Source organism: Lynx canadensis, chromosome D4 (assembly GCF_007474595.2).
Source record: "Lynx canadensis isolate LIC74 chromosome D4, mLynCan4.pri.v2, whole genome shotgun sequence".
NCBI lineage: Eukaryota > Metazoa > Chordata > Mammalia > Carnivora > Felidae > Lynx > Lynx canadensis.
Window position 1 is genome coordinate 55299986 of NC_044315.2, and position 18868 is coordinate 55318853.

Here is an 18868-nt window from a genome sequence, read left to right on the forward strand (position 1 = left end):
GTTCTGTGAAGATTATCAGAACTCCAGTGTCAGAATTAATCACTGGGTTTCATCTTCTCCCTAACATCTGACTCAAACCTTAACATATCTTTTCTTTTTTTTTTTATTTTTTTTTAACACTTATTTATTTTTGAGACAGAGAGAGACACAGCATGAGCAGGGGAGGGTCAGAGAGAGAGGGAGACACAGAATCCGAAACAGGCTCCAGGCTCTGAGCTGTCGGCCCAGAGCCCGATGCGGGGCTCGGACTCACAGACCACGAGATCATGACCTGAACTGAAGTCGGACGCCCAACCGACTGAGCCACCCAGGCGCCCCTCTTTTTTTTTTTATTTTAACATTTATTTATTTTTGAGAGAGAGAGCACGAGCAGGGGAGGGGCAGAGAAAGAGGGAGACAGATGATCCGAAGCGGGCTCCATGCAGACAGCAGTGAGCTGATTAGAACTCACGAACCATGAAATCGGTCATTCAACCAACTGAGTCACCCAGGCACCCCGACATATCTTCTGACTGACTCATCTGTCCTTTGCTAGCCTGGTGATTGCTAGCACAAGTAATCTTTGCAGCCCTAACACCTCGCATAGTGGATACCCAACAGTTTTCAATAAATGAATGAACACATTAATGGCTTTTGAAGGCAACTTATAAAAGATGTAGGTTGTTAACAGCTAGGACAACATTTCCCAAACTGTGTTCCTTGGAACACTAGTTCTGAGGAGTGTTAATAGATATTTATTAAATGATGAGGGAGAGTGGGAAGGTTCTGTAGTCAATCTGGGAAATGCTGGATTAAAAATAGTCATCTGAAAAGCTTCTCAAAGCCTTTAATAAACAAATGGTCATTGCCAGTATCTAAGAGAGGGATCCAGGAGGCAGCATTACCCTCCCTTACTTGACCACAGGAAATTTTCTCAGAAGCATCTTGCAGGGCTGGTGTGCTGAGGAATGTAGCAGACAGTTGTCACTGCGTTTTCACCCAAGGATTGTAGATTAAAATTAAGTTACATAAGAGATCTAGAGAGAGAAAAACTCCTTATGAGAAGAGGATATGAGAGCTGAAAGAGAGACTACCTTATCTGTCCCCCTTTCAGACTGAGTCATCAGTCTTTTAAGGTCTTATAAGCCACTGTGGGGCTCTCCTTCCTCTTCTGGATAACCCAGGGAGGGGTCCTCCTCTTCCTGCTCTGATGCATTGTAGCGGCTGAGGGGGAGGCCAGAAAACCTAGAGAAAAGAGAACTCAGAGGACTGCTTGGAGCTCAGTCCCCTAAGAGGCTAAGGGCTCCAGTAAGTATCTCCAGGAAGAGCTTTAGTGCAGCCAGAAAGCAAGGGGTGGGGGGAGTTTAAAAGGGATCACATAAAGGGTGCCTGGGTAGCTCAGTTGGTTAAGCGTCTGACTTCAGCTCAGGTCATGATCTCACAGTTCGTGAGTTCAAGCCCTGCATCGGGCTCTGTGCTGACAGCTCAGAGTCTGGAGCCTGCTTCAGATTCTGTGTCTCCTTCTATCTCTGCTCCTCCCTCACTCGTGCTCTGTCTCTCTCTGTCTCTCAAAAATTAGTGAATGTAAAAAAAAAAGGGGGGGGGGATCACATACAGCAAGTCTGTCCCTGAGATTAGGGCTGAAATAAACTGAAGAAAAGAAAGGAAGAACCTAGAAAAAGGCCTCATGTGAATCCCAGAGTTCACTTACCTTAAAACAGTGGTTCTCAACTAGATGGACATTTGCCAGTGTCTGCAGACACTTTTGGTTGTTAGAACTGGAGAGAAGTGCTACTGGCATCTAGTGGGTAGCAACCAGGGATGGTGCTAAACATCCTCCATGGCACAGGACAGCCCCTATAACAAAGAATTAGAAGCTCAAGGGGCGTCTCTGTTGCTCAGTGAGTTGAGCATCCAACTCTTGATTTTGGCTCAGGCCATGATTTCAGGATTGTGGAATCAAGCCTCTTAGCGGGCTCTGTGCTGGGCATGGAGTCTGCTTGGGATTCTCTCTCTCCCTCTCTCTCTGCTCCTCCCCCACTAGCATGCTCTCTCTCTTTCAAAATAAATCAATAAACATTAAAGAAAAAAAGAATTAGAAGGCCAAAACAGTGCCACTGTTGAGAAAACTTGCCTTAAATGTTATTCTTTTTTTTTTTTTCAACGTTTATTTACTTTTTGGGGGGACAGAGAGAGACAAAGCATGAACAGGGGAGGGGCAGAGAGAGAGGGAGACACAGAATCGGAAACAGGCTCCAGGCTCTGAGCCATCAGCCCAGAGCCTGATGCGGGGCTCGAACTCACGGACCGCGAGATCGTGACCTGGCTGAAGTCGGACGCTTAACCGACTGCGCCACCCAGGCGCCCCTTAAATGTTATTCTGAAACGTCACGTTTAATTTAAAATTTAGGATGTTGTGGGGCGCCTGGATGGTTCAGTCGGTTGAGCGTCCAACTTCGGCTCAGGTCATGATCTCACAGTCTGTGAGTTTGAGCCCCGCATGGGGCTGTGTGCTGACAGCTCAGAGCCTGGAGCCTGCTTCCGATTCTGTGTCTCCCTCTCTCTCTGCCCCTACTCCGCTCATACTCTGTCTCTCTCTCTCTCTCTCTCTCTCTCTGTCAAAAATAAACATTAAAAAAAAATTTTTTTTAATTTAAGATGTTGCTTAAATTCAACTCTTTTACCATAAAGAATTGGGGAAAGTCTATTTAATAGAAGAAAATCCATGATCATCAATGTGATGGTCCAAATCTTAGTCAACAATAGTATTTTGTAAGCTTAAATCACATCACAAACAAGGGGACATGTTTTGCAAGGAGCTACAGAAATAAAATGCCTCACAGCAAATATGTTCCCTAATTTAAAAGTTTAGGATGTTGCTCAGATTAAGCTGCTTTAACACAAAGAATTTTGGGGGAATTTCCTAAGTAGGAGATAAAAAGATTCAAATAAATAAATATTATGAGTAGAGATGAGAAGGATCCGACTCATGTCTATGCAATTATAGAAATTCTTGCACAGGTGCGTGAAGAGACATGTAAGAGGGTATTTTATCACAAAGTTGTTTGTGATGGTTGGAGTGCTGGGTGCAGTGAGGCGCAATGAACCAGCTATACACACAACAATGTAAATAGATCCTTAAAACATGGTGCTGAACGTTGGGGGCGGGGGAGTAAGGAACACAGAGACCTCCAGCGCGATACTATTGATTGAAATTAAAAATACATGCCCACAAAACAATGGTTTCAAGAACATTCACAAATAGAATGATTCACAAATCTTAGTCATCACACAAACTTTACAGCTGAATGCTTAGGAATCGGGCACCACTGCCACCTGGTGGTAGTGGTTAAAAATTGAGGCATAATTCCGGTTGATTTCTTTGGGGTGTTGTTTTGTTTTGTTTTGTTTTTAAAGAATTCCACTTGCTCCAAATCTTTGCCAATACTTGATGCTGCCTGTTTTTTTATGTTTTAGCCATCTTAGTGAGTGTGTAGTACTATCACAACGTAGCTTTATTTTTTTTTAATTTTATTGAAGTATAGTTGACACAGTGTTACATTATTTTCAGGTGTGCAACATAGTGATTCCAAAACTCTGTACATTACACTATGCTCACAAGTGTAGTCACCATCTGTCACCCTGTGCTATTACAATATGATAGACTATATTCCCTATGATATACCTTTATTTAGTTTTGTTGTAGTTAAAGGTTTTTTATTTTTAAAATATTTTTTAATGTTTATTTATTTATTTGAGAGAGAGAGAGAGAACGGTCGGAGTAGGGGCAGAGAGAGAAGGATACAGAATCCCAAGCAGGCCCCATGCTGTCAGCACAGAGCCGGATGCAGGGCTTGATCTCACAAACTGCAAGACCATGACATTGAGCTGAAATCAAGAGTTTGATGCTCAACCTACCTGAGCCACACAGGCGCCCCAAGATTTTTGATTTTTAAGTAATTTCCACACCCCACATGGGGCTCGAACTCACAGCCCTGAGATCAAGAGTTCTACACTCCACCAACTGAGCCAGCCAGGTGCCCCTCTATGCTATACCTTTTGCCCACGTGATTTATTCATTTCAGAACTGAGAGCCTGTATCTCCCACTCTGCTTCATCCATTTTGTCCATCCCCTCACACCTCTTCCTTCTGGTACCCATCAGTTTGTTCTTTGTACTTATGGGTATGTTTCAGTTAAGGTTTTGTTTTGTTTTTTGTTGTTTATTTATTTTTGAGAGGTGGGGGGAGGGGCAGAGAGAGAGGGAGACTCAGAATCCGAAGCAGTTTCCAGGCTCTCAGCTGTCAGCCCAGAGCCCGACGCAGGGCTCGAACTCACGAACCCTGAGATCATGACCTGAGGCGAAGTCGGACGCTTAACTGACTGAGCCACCCAGGAGCCCCTCAACTGAGGTCTTTTAAAGATAGAATTTATATACTACAAAATGCACAGATATTAAGTGCCTAACTCACGAATTTTGACAATTGTGTACATCAGTGTAATCATCACTTTAAATGCTATAGAGAATATTTCCATCACTCCAGAAAGTTCCTTCTGCCCTTCCCAGGAAATCCTCCCTACACGTTACCTTACCAGCAGCCACTGATCTGATTCCGTCGCTATAAATAAGCCCTGCCTGTTGTAGAACTTCATGTACGTGGAACTATACAGTGTGTACTCTGTCAGTGCTCCACCCACATCTCTTGGCACTCACTGTTCCTGTGCACACCTGCATTTCCGTCCACAACACCTGCAATTCTTTGGCTGGGGGCTTTCTTTGTGTGCTCTGAGACCTGAGAGAGGCAGCTGCTTAGAGCCAGGGAGTTAAGGACCTCCCTCCAGCAGTTCTCAATCAGTGGCTGATGGGAGTTGGTACATATATACTCCAGCTCCCTCACCCCTCAGTGAGGATAACTGAAATGGGATCCACAAAGTGTCCCATCCGTCCCTGCTGGGACTGAGGCCTGGTTTTCCACAACCATAACCTCAGTAATACGCACTATTAGTTCTCCTCCCCCCTTGCCTCACTTATCCTGACTCCCCTGCCAGTGCTTCTTGGTATCAACTCCTGACTCATGGACCCTATCAGAATTAACAGTGGTCTGGGGGGAGGGGGGTGTGACATTGCACCTGGACATAAGAACCTATAGTCTTCTTTCTAAAGACCATCAGAGCTCTGGGGAAGAAGCAAGAAGAAGGTCTCATGAGACTTTGTCCTAAGTTCTTTCACAGGTAAGCTCAGAAGACTTGACTTCTGAGCTATGTCTGTGAATGGAAGTTCTTGAATGGCACATGGCCTGAAATCACCAGGTCTCTTATGATCCCAATGATGATAATCAAGCCAGAATTCCACACACTGAGAGAGAAGGCAGGTGTGAAGTTGCTATCTGTGAGTCCTACGGAAGGACTTGGGACAGATTTTGGAATAAAGCACCACATCTAGATCTTGGAGGAGATGCTGAGTTCTTTGGGGCCCCAACAGGTGGACCAAGAACTAGAACAATGTGATCCTTGGAATAGAGTGCCACCTCTGTTCCCATAAGAACACAGCATAGAGTGGTCAGTGGCTGGACCCACTGGGCCAACTGGAGCCCAGCCTGGTTCTCAGGACACTCTGAAGCCCTTGAGCCCAGGTGAAAGAACCTGGAACTGCACTCCTTGCTGTCCTGAAGCTGCATTGAGTTCTGGATGTAGTTATAGACTCAACACACTTGTGTCAGGCCCTGCACAGAGTACTGGGGATATGAGGTAAACCGAATGTCTACCCATTCCTCTCTGTAAGGAAATATAGAGCATAGTCTCATAAGCAAGAAAAGGCCGTGGGACATTACGTGTGTTGCTGGGATAGATTTCTGTGCAGATGAGGAGCCCAAACTGGGAAGGGCTGAGTGCCCCAGAAGAGAGCCCAAGGGAGGTGGTAGAGGGGCATGCCGGGCAGAGGCACCGCATGAGCAAAGGCTTGGAGGAATAAGAGCATGGTGGGTGGTTCTGTCTGATGGAGTTCAGGGCTAAGTGGCCAGAGATGAAGTTAGAGAGGTCAGCAAAGGCCCAGTCATGGAAAAATGTGCATGCCATGCCAATGAATTTGATTTAATCCTCAAGTCAATTGAGATTAAATAATTTTAATTGAATGGACTAATAATAATTGAATAATATTAAGCAGATGGATCATGTGGTCATTTCTGCATCTCAGAAAGATTGCTCTGGAAGAAGTATGGAGGACGAGTTAGAGGAGGTGAGACCAGAAGCAGGGAGACAATGAAGCCAAGAGGTCACAGAGGCCAAACTAGAGCAATGGCAGTGGAAATGTAGAAGAGGTGATAGATATGAAAGAGGAGAAGGAGATGAAATCAGTAAGAATGAAGAAGGGCGCATTCATGGGGGATGCCCATGTCTGCCAAGGGCACCTGGATGGTAGTAGTGTTGTCCACCTGGATGGGGGCACTGAGAGGTGGGGTATCTCTGGGTAGAGAGGAGATAGTAAACTTACTTTTAGACATATTTAGTGAGAAGTCCATGGGATATCTCTGTCACCATTTCCATCACTGCCCTGACCACAGCATTTGAGAAATATCTTTATAAAGTTATAAATGTTCAGTGCCCATGTGTCCATTCCACCTCCCCACTACTTGTGAAATGCAAGCTCCTTGAACATAGAGATCCATTTATCCCTCATTTCTATGGTCCCAGGACCTGGAACAATGACTTGTGCCCGACAACAGGTACTCAGTAAGGGTCTGTTGAATGGTAGGGCAGGTGTCCTCATGGAGGTATGACTTCAGTCTATTGCCATCACTGAGTCCTCCTTGAAGTCAGATCCCAAGAAAATAGATGAAATCTCCCTTTAAAGGAGTAGAAGGGTGCCCTTTCCTTTTTTCTGCCATCATGTGGAGGCCCTGAAGTTTGGACCAGGCAGCATGGGGGGTGGCCAGACCTGGGACATGGAGTCAGATGGCTCAGGATCCCAGGACAGGACAGGCCGTGGAGCTGGCTGTGTCCAGACCAGGCCTCCTGGGGGAGAGTGCCCATACCTGGGGTGCTTAATGCAGGTAGATGGGCAAGTGAGGGCACTTGAGGTTGGAGGAAGGTGGAGCAGGATGTGGGATGAGGGGCCAGGGGCAGGCTGGCCATGTTGGCCGTGCCATCTGGCAGGCCCAAGACCTGCTTGAGTTCAGCTTATCCACCTTAAACCAAACAAGGACATTGTTTCCTCCACCCACCAGCAGGGCTGGTAATTCAGACCTAATGGATCCTGCATTGTCGTCATTGAGGAGAGGCTGTATTCTCTGGCATCAGTCCAATACTTAGCAGTGAGCAGGAAGGCTGCTGGGAGACGCTGAGAGGTGTGGGCTCGGCCAGTGCACACGTCCCAGCCCTCACTCTGACCTGGGGAAGAGATGGAGGAACCATCAGCTCCTCAGACCCCCAGTCTCAGGGCATCTCTGTCTTTATTGTATTGATCCCAGCACTTGTGTAGTGTAAGTACAGCTTATAGGGCTTTTAGCGCTTTGCTTCTGCTCCACTTCTAGGAATCTGCACTCAAGTTTGGCATCATAGTGTCTGCACACATCTCACCTCTCCTCTTCAGGGTCCTTATAGCTGCCCTGGGAGTCAGGCTGGTGATCAGCAGGCTCATTTCCCAGACGGGAGCACGTGCACAAGCCCAAAAGGAGGAAGGGATACCCTCAAGTTCACCCAACAATTTGGTCTGGGCTGGGACCTGAGGGTGAGCTGGCCCTCTCCTTCTGCCACTCATTTCCATGTTCATTCTACTCTAGCCATAATGCACTCCTCGGTATTTACTTCCTTAGCATACCAAACTTGCTCCTGTCCCAGGGCCTTTTCCTGCAGCTCCTCCTCTGGGTAGACTCTTCCCCCAAATCTCTGCAGGACTCATTCCTTCTCGCTTATATGATCAACAGCTACTTAGGAAGCAGCACCTATAGACTCAGTGGGAAGGCAAACAAGGCCACAGAGTCAGCTTCAGGACCCCACTGCTGGAGGGGGATACGGGGTGAGAAGCAGTGATCTGATCTCCCTGACCATTTCAGACTCACCAGGTGCCTCTCTCCACTCACTAACCTCACCTTAGCTGCATTGACCTCTCTGTTTCCTGGATGTGCCAAGCTTCTTCCTGCCTCAGGGCCCTCACACATTCCGTTTCCTGTCTGCAACACTTCCACTCTGTTACAACCTGCCCCACCCACTCACCCCTTGGCCTTATCTGACTTCCCAGATGGATAGGCCAGTCTTGGATCCTCCGGAGGCACTGAGCATATCTCATGTGTGAGATTTACTTCACTGGCAACAATAAAGCTCTGGTACCAGTCACCTATCTGCCTCATGACAAGCTGCTTGAGGGCAGGAATTGTGTCTGACTTAACTCTCTGCTGTGTCCAAACACCCAGCATGGAGCTTAGCTGCTTATTAAACTCTTGTTGAGTGAATGGATGAATTCTGGATTAATGAATGAGGTTTACTTGGATACCTTGACATCCATAGGGGTGCTGTCCAATAGCAGTTGGATATAGGGGTCAGGTTCATATTTGGGTGGGAGGACAGATTTGAAGTTTATCACTATAGTGAATCCAAGAGGTGTTTGACCGAGGAAAGAGACTTTGGGCAGGGAGGATGGTAGGTGGGCATCAGGCTGCCCTTGATTTTACTCTGAACTTTAAAGGATGCAGAATTCAAGCCGCTTGGTCCCTTGAAGCAGCTAGAACCAGCAGCAGACCTCCCTGCCATATTAATAAAGGTCTAAGGTCCAAAAACAAGGGAGGTGACAAATTCCTTTGTTTCCCTCTGTCCCCTTCTCACTCTAACCTGGATCACTGGCAGACAGACCTGGGGACCAGATAGGCAATGCAGACAGGCTCAAGAGTTTCGTTATGTGGAAGGATGGGGGCCTGCAAGGGGCTGGACCTGCTTAGCCTGGAGGTGCTCACTGGGGTTCATGTAGGTGCAGGAGGCTTAGAGACAGAGCTGGGACTCCCCCAAGGAGTTTCAGAGAAAACAGACCTTTTGTGTGAGGAAGGACTTAGTTCCAGGCCATGCAATGATGAAGCTGGTAGGTAGTGAGCCCCTCTTCCCTAGGGGATGAATGACTTCCTGGCAGGGCTGCTGTAGGAAGGTCTGAGTGGAGGATGGTAGACAAGACCTAGGTGACCTTAAAGTTACCTCCCCTCCCCATTAATGAGATGTTCTTGCCTTAGGACAGGAAATCATCCTTAAATATTTGCTCTGCCTGGTTACACAATGGAAGGATAGATACCACCTGGCTTAGAGGCACCTGTGAGCCTGGGAGCTTCCCGAGGAGGGGCAGGAAGATCTTGAAGCTGAGTCACCGACCTGAGGCTGGGCGTGGCTGCAGATCTGGGACTTCTTATCAGTCTGTAGGGGTGACTGTCTGGCTGCCTGGAGTCCCCAAAGGGGCTATTCTTGAAGAAGAATCCTTCCCATTGAGTCATGTAACTTTCTTACAACTTATCTGTAAGCTTGAAATGTTTCAAAATAAAAAGAATATTTTAAAAAACATTGAAACTTTGATTCATTTTGGAAAGAGGCTCAGCATCTTTAGTTTTAAATTCTTCCCAGGGAAATTGAATCTGTCAATGGAGCTAAAAATCACAGATCTAAATTAATTAGAAAAGTGAATATATAATAACATTTCATTATTCTGTTCTGTAAATCAGAAATTCTTTGAAAGCAGATAACCAAACATCTCATTCATGTATACTGTATAAGTATGGGGGAGTTTTAGATACTGATTTTTCTTGAAAAGAATCTGGTCTGTTTTAACCCATTAAAACCCATTAAACCATGGGTTTAACCCATTAAACTGCAAATGGAATATAATACATGAAAGGCATGAGTGTATCTTCTTTATGTTTTATTTTGCTTCCCCCCACCCCCACTGTGTCAATTATGCCCTTTCATGGTGGGGGAGGGAGGGGAAAGAAATAAAAAGAACCTTTTTTTTAATTTATTTTAACTTTTATTTTTGAGAGAGAAACAGAGTGCAAGCCAGGGAGGGGTGGAGAGAGAGGGAGACACAGAATCCGAAGCAGGCTCCAGGCTCTGAGCTGTCAGCACAGAGGCGGACGCAGGGCTCGAACTCACCAACCATGAGGTCATGACCTGAGCCAAAGTCGGACGCCCAACCGACTGAGCCACCCAGGCGCCCCAAGAACATCTCTATTTCTATTTACACCCCACTTCATCCTCTGCAAAAATGTTTTCCCATCTGCTGTCCCCACTCCCCTCTTCACAGCAGCCCCAGGAGGGAGACAGAGTCAGAACTGCCATCCTCATTTTGTGCATGGGTAAACTCAGTCCCAGTTAATGAAAGTGTCTTTTCTGAGATCACAAAGTTGGTTAGTGCAACACCAGCAAAGGAACCCAAGGCTCCAGCCCCTCTTCTCTGCCTCTTCACCTTTCAGTGGCTGCTTTTCTTTTTATGTGTCCTTCTGATCTGCCTGTCTGTCCTTCTCCCTCTCTCTCTCTGACTCGGTTTCTCTCTGTTTTTCTACTTCAATTTCCCTCTCCCTCTCACTCCAGCCCTCAGACTGGTGTTAGCTTTGTAGGTTGTCCAAACTTTCCTTCACTCTGGAAATCTGCCAGCCACGTAGGCACAGCTCCAGGCCACCACAGGTTCAACATCTCTGATGTCAGGGTGCAGATATTCTCTGGATGACGCTCCTGCCTCTCCATCTGGCCCCAGATAAGGGTGGGGATCAGCCCTATAAATAGTCTCCGATCATCCCCCTGGCTCAGGCCCCAGCCAGCCTGGACCAGTCAGTCCAGGATCAGCATGGCTGTCCGCCTGTGGGTGGTTGCCCTGGCCTTGGCCGCCCTCCTCATTGTGGACAGGGGTGAGTGGACAGAGCCTGGATTCTCTGTGGCTTGGTAATGGTAGATGAGCTTGTGGGGGCAGAGACAGGACCTGGAGCACCTGTGAGGCCTCAATTTTCTGCATATACCCTCTTTCTGTACCTCTACTGTGGTGGGAAAAGTCCTGGGCTAGAAGAAACCTGGGTTCAAATCCTGACTCTGGCCCCAGAATTGCAAAAATCCCTCCTCTCTTAGGGCCTCTGTTTCTCCAGCTATAGCGTAGGAAGTTGTCCTGGTTCAAAGTTTCTCTGAGCAACTACTTGGTGAGAGATTGGGGAGGCAGCAGGAAGCAGGCCTATTTCAGGAGAGGCAGGTAAGTCTTCTGGCTGCAAGGTGGTGGGTGCTGAAGGAATCTTGGCTTGGGTCCTCTGAGCTCCTATCTGCTGTGACAGGCTGTGCTTGTGGGACAAACCGCAGCTGTGTGAGCCCAGGGGAGCCCTTGTCCCGGGCTAGACACATGCAGCTAGAGTGGGGTCTCCTCAGGCCCTGGAGCCCCTCTGCGGTCTCACACCTGCTGTGTATCAGGCATTGTCCTGGGCTCTTAAGGCATATCAGTGAGCAAACAGAAAGAGAACTGCCCTGATGGAGCAGAAATCCAGTGGGGTAGGATGGAGGGGAATAGACAATAAACAAGATAGGTGTAATGTTAGAAGGCGATAAAGGATAAAGAAAACATATTGGGCAGTGTGAGGGAGGGGGCTGCAATGTTAAATCAGGGGCGTTCTAAGAGCAAGGCTGGAAGCTGGCAAGGGGTTGAGCCATGTGGATATCTGGGAGAAGAGGTCCCAGACAGAGGGAACAGGCACTGCAAAGGCCCTGAGGTAGGAGCATGCCTGGAGTGTTTGAGGTACGGCAAGGAGGTCATTGTGGCTGGAAAGGAATGAGAGGCAGGGTGCAGAGCAGCAAGGAAGGAGATGATAGAGGCAACGGGGAACTATACTGGGTAAGGCCTTGAAGGCCAATGTGAGAACGTGGCTTTCCCTCTGAGAGAAACAGGAGGCCCCGAAGGGTTTCGAGCAGAGTTGTGTGTTAAAAGAATCACTCCAGTTGCTGTGTTGAGAATAGACTAAAGACGGAAGCAGGGAGATTTCTTAGGACCCTCCTGGAAGGCCACCAACCTCATGGCCAGTCCCACACCCATTCCCCTCGCTGGGGACATATGCCTAGGGGCTGGGGCAACAGAGAATGGGTCTGGGGGCTCTGGCCCAGCATAGCCTGCTTACTCCCAACCTGGCAGCCATTCTCTGAGCAGTTCTCCTGTTAGGAACACTGAGGAGGCCTGCCCTGAAGAGAATCCTTGTGTCCTTTCAGATTCCTGCCTGGGCTGAATGAGGATGGGAGTCCAGGGCAGCCTGAGAGTCAGTGTAACTTTCAATTCCTGAACACCCACTATGTGGCGGGGCATTGACACATGGGGGCAGAACCATAGGAGCCCCAAGGAGCTCAGGTCATAGGGAGGCAGGACTGTGATGATAGAAGCTACTATTTGTGGTCTGAATATTTGTGGCCCCCAAAATTTATATGTTGAAATCCTAACTACCAAGGTGATGCTATTTGGGAGGTGGGACTCTCGTGAGATGACTAGATCCTGAGGGTACAGCCCTCATGAATGGGATTAGTGCCCTCCAAAAGAGACCCCGGAGAGCTCCCTCACCCCTTCTACCATGTGGGGACACGGCAAGTAGGCGCCAGCTATGAACCAAGAAGAGGGCCCTTGCCAGACACCAAATCTGCCAGTTCTGTGACCTTAGACTTCCCAGCCTCCAGAACTGTGAGAAATAAATGTTTGTTGTTTAGAAGACACCCACTTTGTGGTATTTTTGTTATAGCAGCCCAAATGGACAAAAACAGAAGCCTTAATCCAGGTCTGCCCAGGGAACTCTGGGAGACATGAGGGAAGGCTTCCCAGGGAAGTAGCGTCTGAGCCTTGAAACGAAGGTAGAATCAGTAGAAGGGTGATAAGGACATCTCAGGTAGAGGGACACAGCATAAGCCAAAGCAGAGCCTGTCCTGGAAGAATGGGCAGCAAGGCATAGCTGGGGCATAGGAACATGGAGAGGTGTACTAGGAAGTGAGTCCAGGAGGGAGTTTGTGAGGGCTCACGCAGGGCCCTCAACATAAGATGAAGGAGCTTAGTGATCCTGGCAGGGAGCCGTGGAAGGCCTTTATATATTTTTAATGCTTTTTCTTTTTTTTTTTTTTTCAACGTTTATTTATTTTTGGGACAGAGAGACACAGAGCATGAACGGGGGAGGGGCAGAGAGAGAGGGAGACACAGAATCGGAAACAGGCTCCAGGCTCCGAGCCATCAGCCCAGAGCCTGACGTGGGGCTCGAACTCCCGGACCGCGAGATCGTGACCTGGCTGAAGTCGGACGCTTAACCGACTGCGCCACCCAGGCGCCCCTTTAATGCTTTTTCATCCCCTAACAGTTATGGACCATGAAACAAACAAATTTTATCACTCAATGAGTTCTGACAATGCATGTACCTGTGTAACCCAAACCCCTATCAAGACACAAAACATTTCTGGGGCATCTGGCTGGTTCAATTGATAGAGCATGTGACTGTTGATCTCAGGGTCATGAGTTCAAGCCCCAGGTTGGGTGTGGAACCCACTTAAAATAAAAATTAAAACAAACCAAAACAAAATATTTCCAGCACCCCAGAAATTTCCCTCATGCTGGTCAATCCTTTCCCCCACCCTACCCTCAGAGGCAACTGCTGTTTTTTTTCCTCCACGATAAATTAGTTTGGCCTGTTCTAGAAAGTCACATAGAAAGTTGTATTTATTGGGGCGCCTGGGTGGCTCAGTCAGTTAAGCGTCCGACATCGGCTCAGGTCATGATCTCACGGTTCATGGGTTCAAGCCCCACGTCCAGCTCTGTGCTGACACCTCGGAGCCTGCAGCCTGCTTATGAATCTGTGTCTCCCTCTCTCTCTGCCCCTCCCCTGCTCACACTGTCTCTGTCTCTCAAAAATAAATAAATGCAAAAAAAAAAAATTTTTTTTTTTTTAAAGTTGTATTTATCCCTGGGCTGCCCTTCGCCTTGGCTCAAGGTGCCTCTTCCATATAGTATATAGTCTTGTGTCTAGCTTCTTCCGCTCAGCGTGTTTTGAGATTGAGCTATGTTGTCGCATATATCAGTTGTTTTCCTGTTTTATTGTTGAGTTGTATCCCACTGTATTGTGTATCATAGTTTATCCATTCTGCTATTGAAGGACATTTGGATAACTTCTCATTTCTAGTTTTATAATCACGGAGGGTTTGAGCACTGTGGTGACAAGGCTGGGTTTGCATCTTGCTGCCCCAACGCCATGCTTAAACAGCACATCAGGGGTCACTCTGTCTCACTTTCCTTCTCCCTCTCTACCTTGGAAATCTCTTAAAACAGCAGCCTCAGGGAAAGCTAAAACCACAGTGCTGGGCACACTTCCAGTGATGGAGAACTCTCCACTTCTGGAAACAGCATCCTTCACTGAGGTATGTTTCCACTGAGAGAAAATTCTGAAACTCAAACCTGCCTCCCTGCTGTTTCCTTGCACAAATGGGTTCTGCACTGTGAGTTTGAGAAGAGCTTGTCTCTCCCTTGGCCCCAGGACAGCCCTTCAGAGACTTCAGGAAGCATCCTGCCCTTCTCCAATTTATGTAGACACCTTACCTTCCACCTATGGCATTAGATATGGCTCCGTTCCCCCTTGCACCTGTCATGTTCTCCAGTCATATCAGTTTGTTAGTGTGCAAGCAGTGCACCTAGACCATGGAGGGTTGGGTGGCACAACCATGTATGAGACAAGAACAGGCTGGGAAGTGACAGACCTGTGTGCAATCCCAGCTCTGCCCTCAACAATCTGTGTTGCTTTACCTTCTGAGCCTCTTCCCTAGGTTGGGCAAGTTCCCCAGGAAGCAGACTCAGACAGGCATGCCGTGTCTTGGGGCGTGCTCACGGGGGTACACCCATGAGGGATGAGGAAATTTGTGATGCTGTGCAACAGAGGCCCCCAACAATCTTACAGGGAGCTTTCGAGCTGGGGTGGCTCCTCCACATTGTTTTGAATAGAGATGAGGGGTTCCGGCCATTGTACAAACACCAACCTGTCATTGGATGTGGGCTATTCCTGGGTCGGGGATGCAAACACGGGTGAGGCAGCTCTGTTCTCTGAGGGTAATTCCTAGCAAGGGACTTGCCAGGAGTGGCCAATACTCCTGGCAGCTGAGGAAATGAGCACCTTAGTCCTGCAGGTGGGATCTGGGTAGCAGACCACAGCATCTACCACAGCCTCCTTTCCTCCTTGTTGCATAATAGTGATAGAGATGTGAAGACTAGTTAATTAAGATCATGTATTCTCGATGCCTGGTACATAGTAACTGAACTATTTTTATTATTATATGGGATTTAACAATCCTAGTGGGATCTGACTAATAAGGAACAGGTCGGAGCATCACCTCCCTAACTCTAGATTTCCTGTCTCTGTGCTAGCAACCCAAGGTCACATCAGCTTTCTGGGAGCCCCACTGTCTGGTGACTCAGTACTTTTCCTTCGAATTGCAGACTGGGTAGTGGCTGGAACAGGTCTCCTGAAGCAGTCCTCAGACCCCAGACCTCCTGCCTAGAGCCATTATCACCTAACTCTTACATTTTTGCCTTTCAGAAGTGCCAGTGTCCGTGGAGGGAAAGTTCACTTTCTCAAGAATGGTAAGGCAGCCGCTTGTAGTTTTGGCTCCAGGGCTGCCGTTCTGGCCTCGCTTCCGTATCCATGCTAGGCAACCACCATTTTTCTTTATACTCTTGCTCAGACAACTCAAGGTGGCTCCGAGGTGGCCAGCATGGCCTCCTGAGCCTGCATGCTCCCCAGGTTAGCCCTTCCAGGCTGAGCTGGCCCAGCCCCTTTGCCAAGGTCCCAAACTTGCCTTCAAGGACCCCGAGAGATCTGCCCCAACCTGGTCTCCAACGTCCCTGCCAGCAGTGAGATCCCCTGCCCAGGCTCAGCAGGACTGAGTGCACTCTCTGCTTTGTGTAGTGCAGATGGGGCAGGCTGTAGGGTTCAGGCCAGAGGCCCCCTGGCCCCTTGGCCCCCTGGTGTGACCAACCTTCCCAATCACACTCCATCATCCATCTCTTCACTGCAGGGGACAGACACCAAATTGTCTCTGAACCCTGATTCTACCTTGGCCCTGGGTCTGATGTCCCCAGGGATCCCAAGGCAGTGGTGTGGGCCTCCTTGAGAACCCCCAACCCACCCTTCACGTAAGTGAACAAGGAGGCTCAAAGCCACCTTCCCATCCAGCAGCCTCAGCAAGTTCACACTGTCAGCCCATCAGAACCCAGGCTTATTATTGTGCCAAGGAACCAAGTACTTTACACACATTATTTCAATTAACCCTATATGAGAAGAATACTATATTTATTTACATACAGTTTTTGCAGATGAGGAAAACTAAGGCCTAAAGAGTAGAAACGGCTCAGTCAAATTTACACAGTTAATCAGTGCAGAACTCAGGCTCCAGATCTCATCACTGTTGCATGGCACTGCCTCTCTCACCCTGTCCTGTCCCACGCTCCCATCCTAAGCCCTGTCTCATTTTTCCAGCCTTCCCACACCAGGGGTCTGATGGGTCATGTAGGCCAGAGTGAGTTGGGGAGCCCTCAGTGAGGAGGAGCCCCCTGAGACTGCTGGGTTGTTCTGTCTCCTGGGGTCCTCACTGGGACCAGCAGCAAAGGTTCTAGTTAGGCCCTCCGAAGAGTGGGAACCCATCCCCAGGAGCTTGAGGGCATAAACTCACTCCTCACATACAGACACAGACAAACGCATGGTTGCCAACAGACTTGGGCTCAGCAGACACAGACACACACTTAGTCATGCACGCACACATAAGCAAACATGCCAAGGGGCTGTGAGCGGTTAGTTTCATGCTCCCTGGACCAACAGTGGGGCCATCTTGAATCTGGCTCTCCCCTGGAGCCCATGACTCCAAGCAGAGTCCCTGGGTCCCTCCTCACTGCCTCTGAATCCTTGAGTGCCCTCCTTCCCTTCCTCTCTTCCACAGCCCATCTGTGAGCACATGGCGGAATCTCCAATCTGTTCCCAGACATCCATCCCGGTCTGTGGCACTGATGGGGTTACATATGACAGTGAATGCCAGCTCTGCTTGACCCGGCTGTAAGTCCACCGCACACCTTCCCCTCGGCTTGCCCCATGTCTGGTGCATGCAGGTCTGAAAGGAGCAAGACTTGACTTGCCTTTTCCTTCACACACCTTGGCCTGACTCCTCTGACACTGCCCCCAATAGAACAAGCACAAGTGTGTTTCAAAGAAGGCACATGGCTCTGAGCACAAAACCTCAGCTAGCAGGGGGTTGGGGAGGGCGTTGCAGAAACCCTGGGTCCCTTCCCTTGTTCTGTCCCTGACTGACGTCATTTATTCCTCCAGCCAACAATCATTTATTGAGCACCTACTACATGCTAGGCACTGGGGATATACCAGGGCATAAGCTAGACAGCATCCCTGGCCTTCTGGGGCATATGGTCAGCCCAAGGGGGAAGCCACACTAATGGTTAGCCAACTGTGTGGTATAGAATCCTCAAGGCTCAGGTGGGGGCACCCAGGGTACTGTGAGTGCAGGGCAAGGACAAGGGCAGGGACGACTTCCCAGCTCAGTTCTGAAAGATAAGTTGAAATTAGCTTGGAAAAAGAAGGAACAAGGAAAGGCAATTCCAAGTAGTGAATTGGGTTTGGAAAGATCTAGAAGGGAAAGAAAAGTTTGTATTTGAGAAAATATAAGAAATTGGATACACTGGAGTATAAAGCTTAAAGGAGAGTGGGAACAGGCAAGAAATGAGTCTTGAGAGGTGAGAAGGGCCTGAATATGACCTTGGTATGTCTGATCACCTATTTGTCTCCTTTCTTCATTAATAAAACCCTTGAGGGGCGCCTGGGTAGCTCAGTTGGTTAAACATCCAACTCTTGATTTTGGCTCAGGTCATGATCTCATAGTTTGTGGGATTGGGCCCTGCATTGGGCTCTGCTCTGCTGGTGCAGAGCCTGCTTGGGATTCTCTCTCGCCCTCTCTCTCTGCTTCTCCCCACTCGCACTCACTCCCCACTCTCTCTCAAAATAAATAAACTTAAAAAGACCCCAAAACCCTTGAGCTGGGCCAGAGCTAAGCAGGATCATGGAAGATAGTCTTCAGAAGCTATAGCGCTCTGGACAGAGGGGCAAGAGAGCAGCAGAACAATGTCCTTAGATGTGAGGCAGTGGGGATCAAGGCGGTTTGTGGGGCAATGAGGTCTGTGGACAGTTGAGCCTCTGGGGCAGCCTGGTGGAGGTATGGCTAGAGTTCAAGACAGAGTCAGGGCTGGAGACAGATTCAGCAGCCATCAGTATACAGTAGTAGACAAAATCCCAGGAAGCTCAGATCTCCTGGGGGAGGGTGTACAAGAAGGAAAACCTATAAAGGGATGTGTCCAGGGACCCCTAGGACCTGCCCTGCACCTGCACTGGGTGGGGGGTGGGGGGAGAGATATCTCAGCAGGGTGTCTTGATAGACGGGGCCAGGCAGGGTCCCTGAAGGGTATGCTCCAGTCCCTGAGGAGATGGCCTCATCTTTGTCTCCTTTGATCCTAGGAAAACCAAACAGGACATCCAGATTGTGAAGGATGGCAAATGCTGACCCCATAGCAGCCTCTTAAGCCAAGAAGCTTCAGGCTAGAGAAGAGTGGTGAGAGTGGATATGACATGAAATAAAAGATCCAGCCCAACTCAACCAAATGGGCCAGTATCTTTGACAACTTTGGTGAGGTGGGTGGTGGCAGTGGTGGGTGAGTGTATGTGGGGGGTTTTGCCCTGACCTCCCTACTCTGAATCTAATGTCTTCTCCATCACTCTAATGCTCCTCAATGCTGTCATGTCTCCCCGCCAGAGGTCCCAAGTATCTTTGGCCCTCTTGTGGAGGTCAGCCCCTGGCCCCAGCGCACTTATCTGCCCCAGCCTGCTTGTCAC

The 18868-nt window shown here is 48.6% G+C and overlaps 1 protein-coding gene across 1 annotated transcript; it reads left to right on the top strand.

The window, feature by feature from the left end:
- Window positions 1–10741: 10741 nt before the first annotated feature.
- On the top strand, window positions 10742–18632 carry SPINK4 (serine peptidase inhibitor Kazal type 4). Its single transcript, XM_030293362.1, has 4 exons — window positions 10742–10849; window positions 15521–15564; window positions 16917–17029; window positions 18494–18632. The coding sequence occupies exons 1-4, from the start codon at window positions 10789–10791 to the stop codon at window positions 18537–18539; spliced, it is 264 nt and encodes an 87-aa protein (XP_030149222.1). The 5' UTR covers window positions 10742–10788; the 3' UTR covers window positions 18540–18632.
- Window positions 18633–18868: the final 236 nt, after the last annotated feature.

Bases quoted from the DNA above. Each gene is read 5' to 3' on its own strand.
- SPINK4 (XM_030293362.1), top strand. From the start codon at position 10,789: ATGGCTGTCCGCCTGTGGGTGGTTGCCCTGGCCTTGGCCGCCCTCCTC. The intron at 15,565-16,916 runs GTAAGGCAGCCG...TCTCTTCCACAG, and splicing joins AGTTCACTTTCTCAAGAATG to CCCATCTGTGAGCACATGGC. The intron at 17,030-18,493 runs GTAAGTCCACCG...CTTTGATCCTAG, and splicing joins CAGCTCTGCTTGACCCGGCT to GAAAACCAAACAGGACATCC.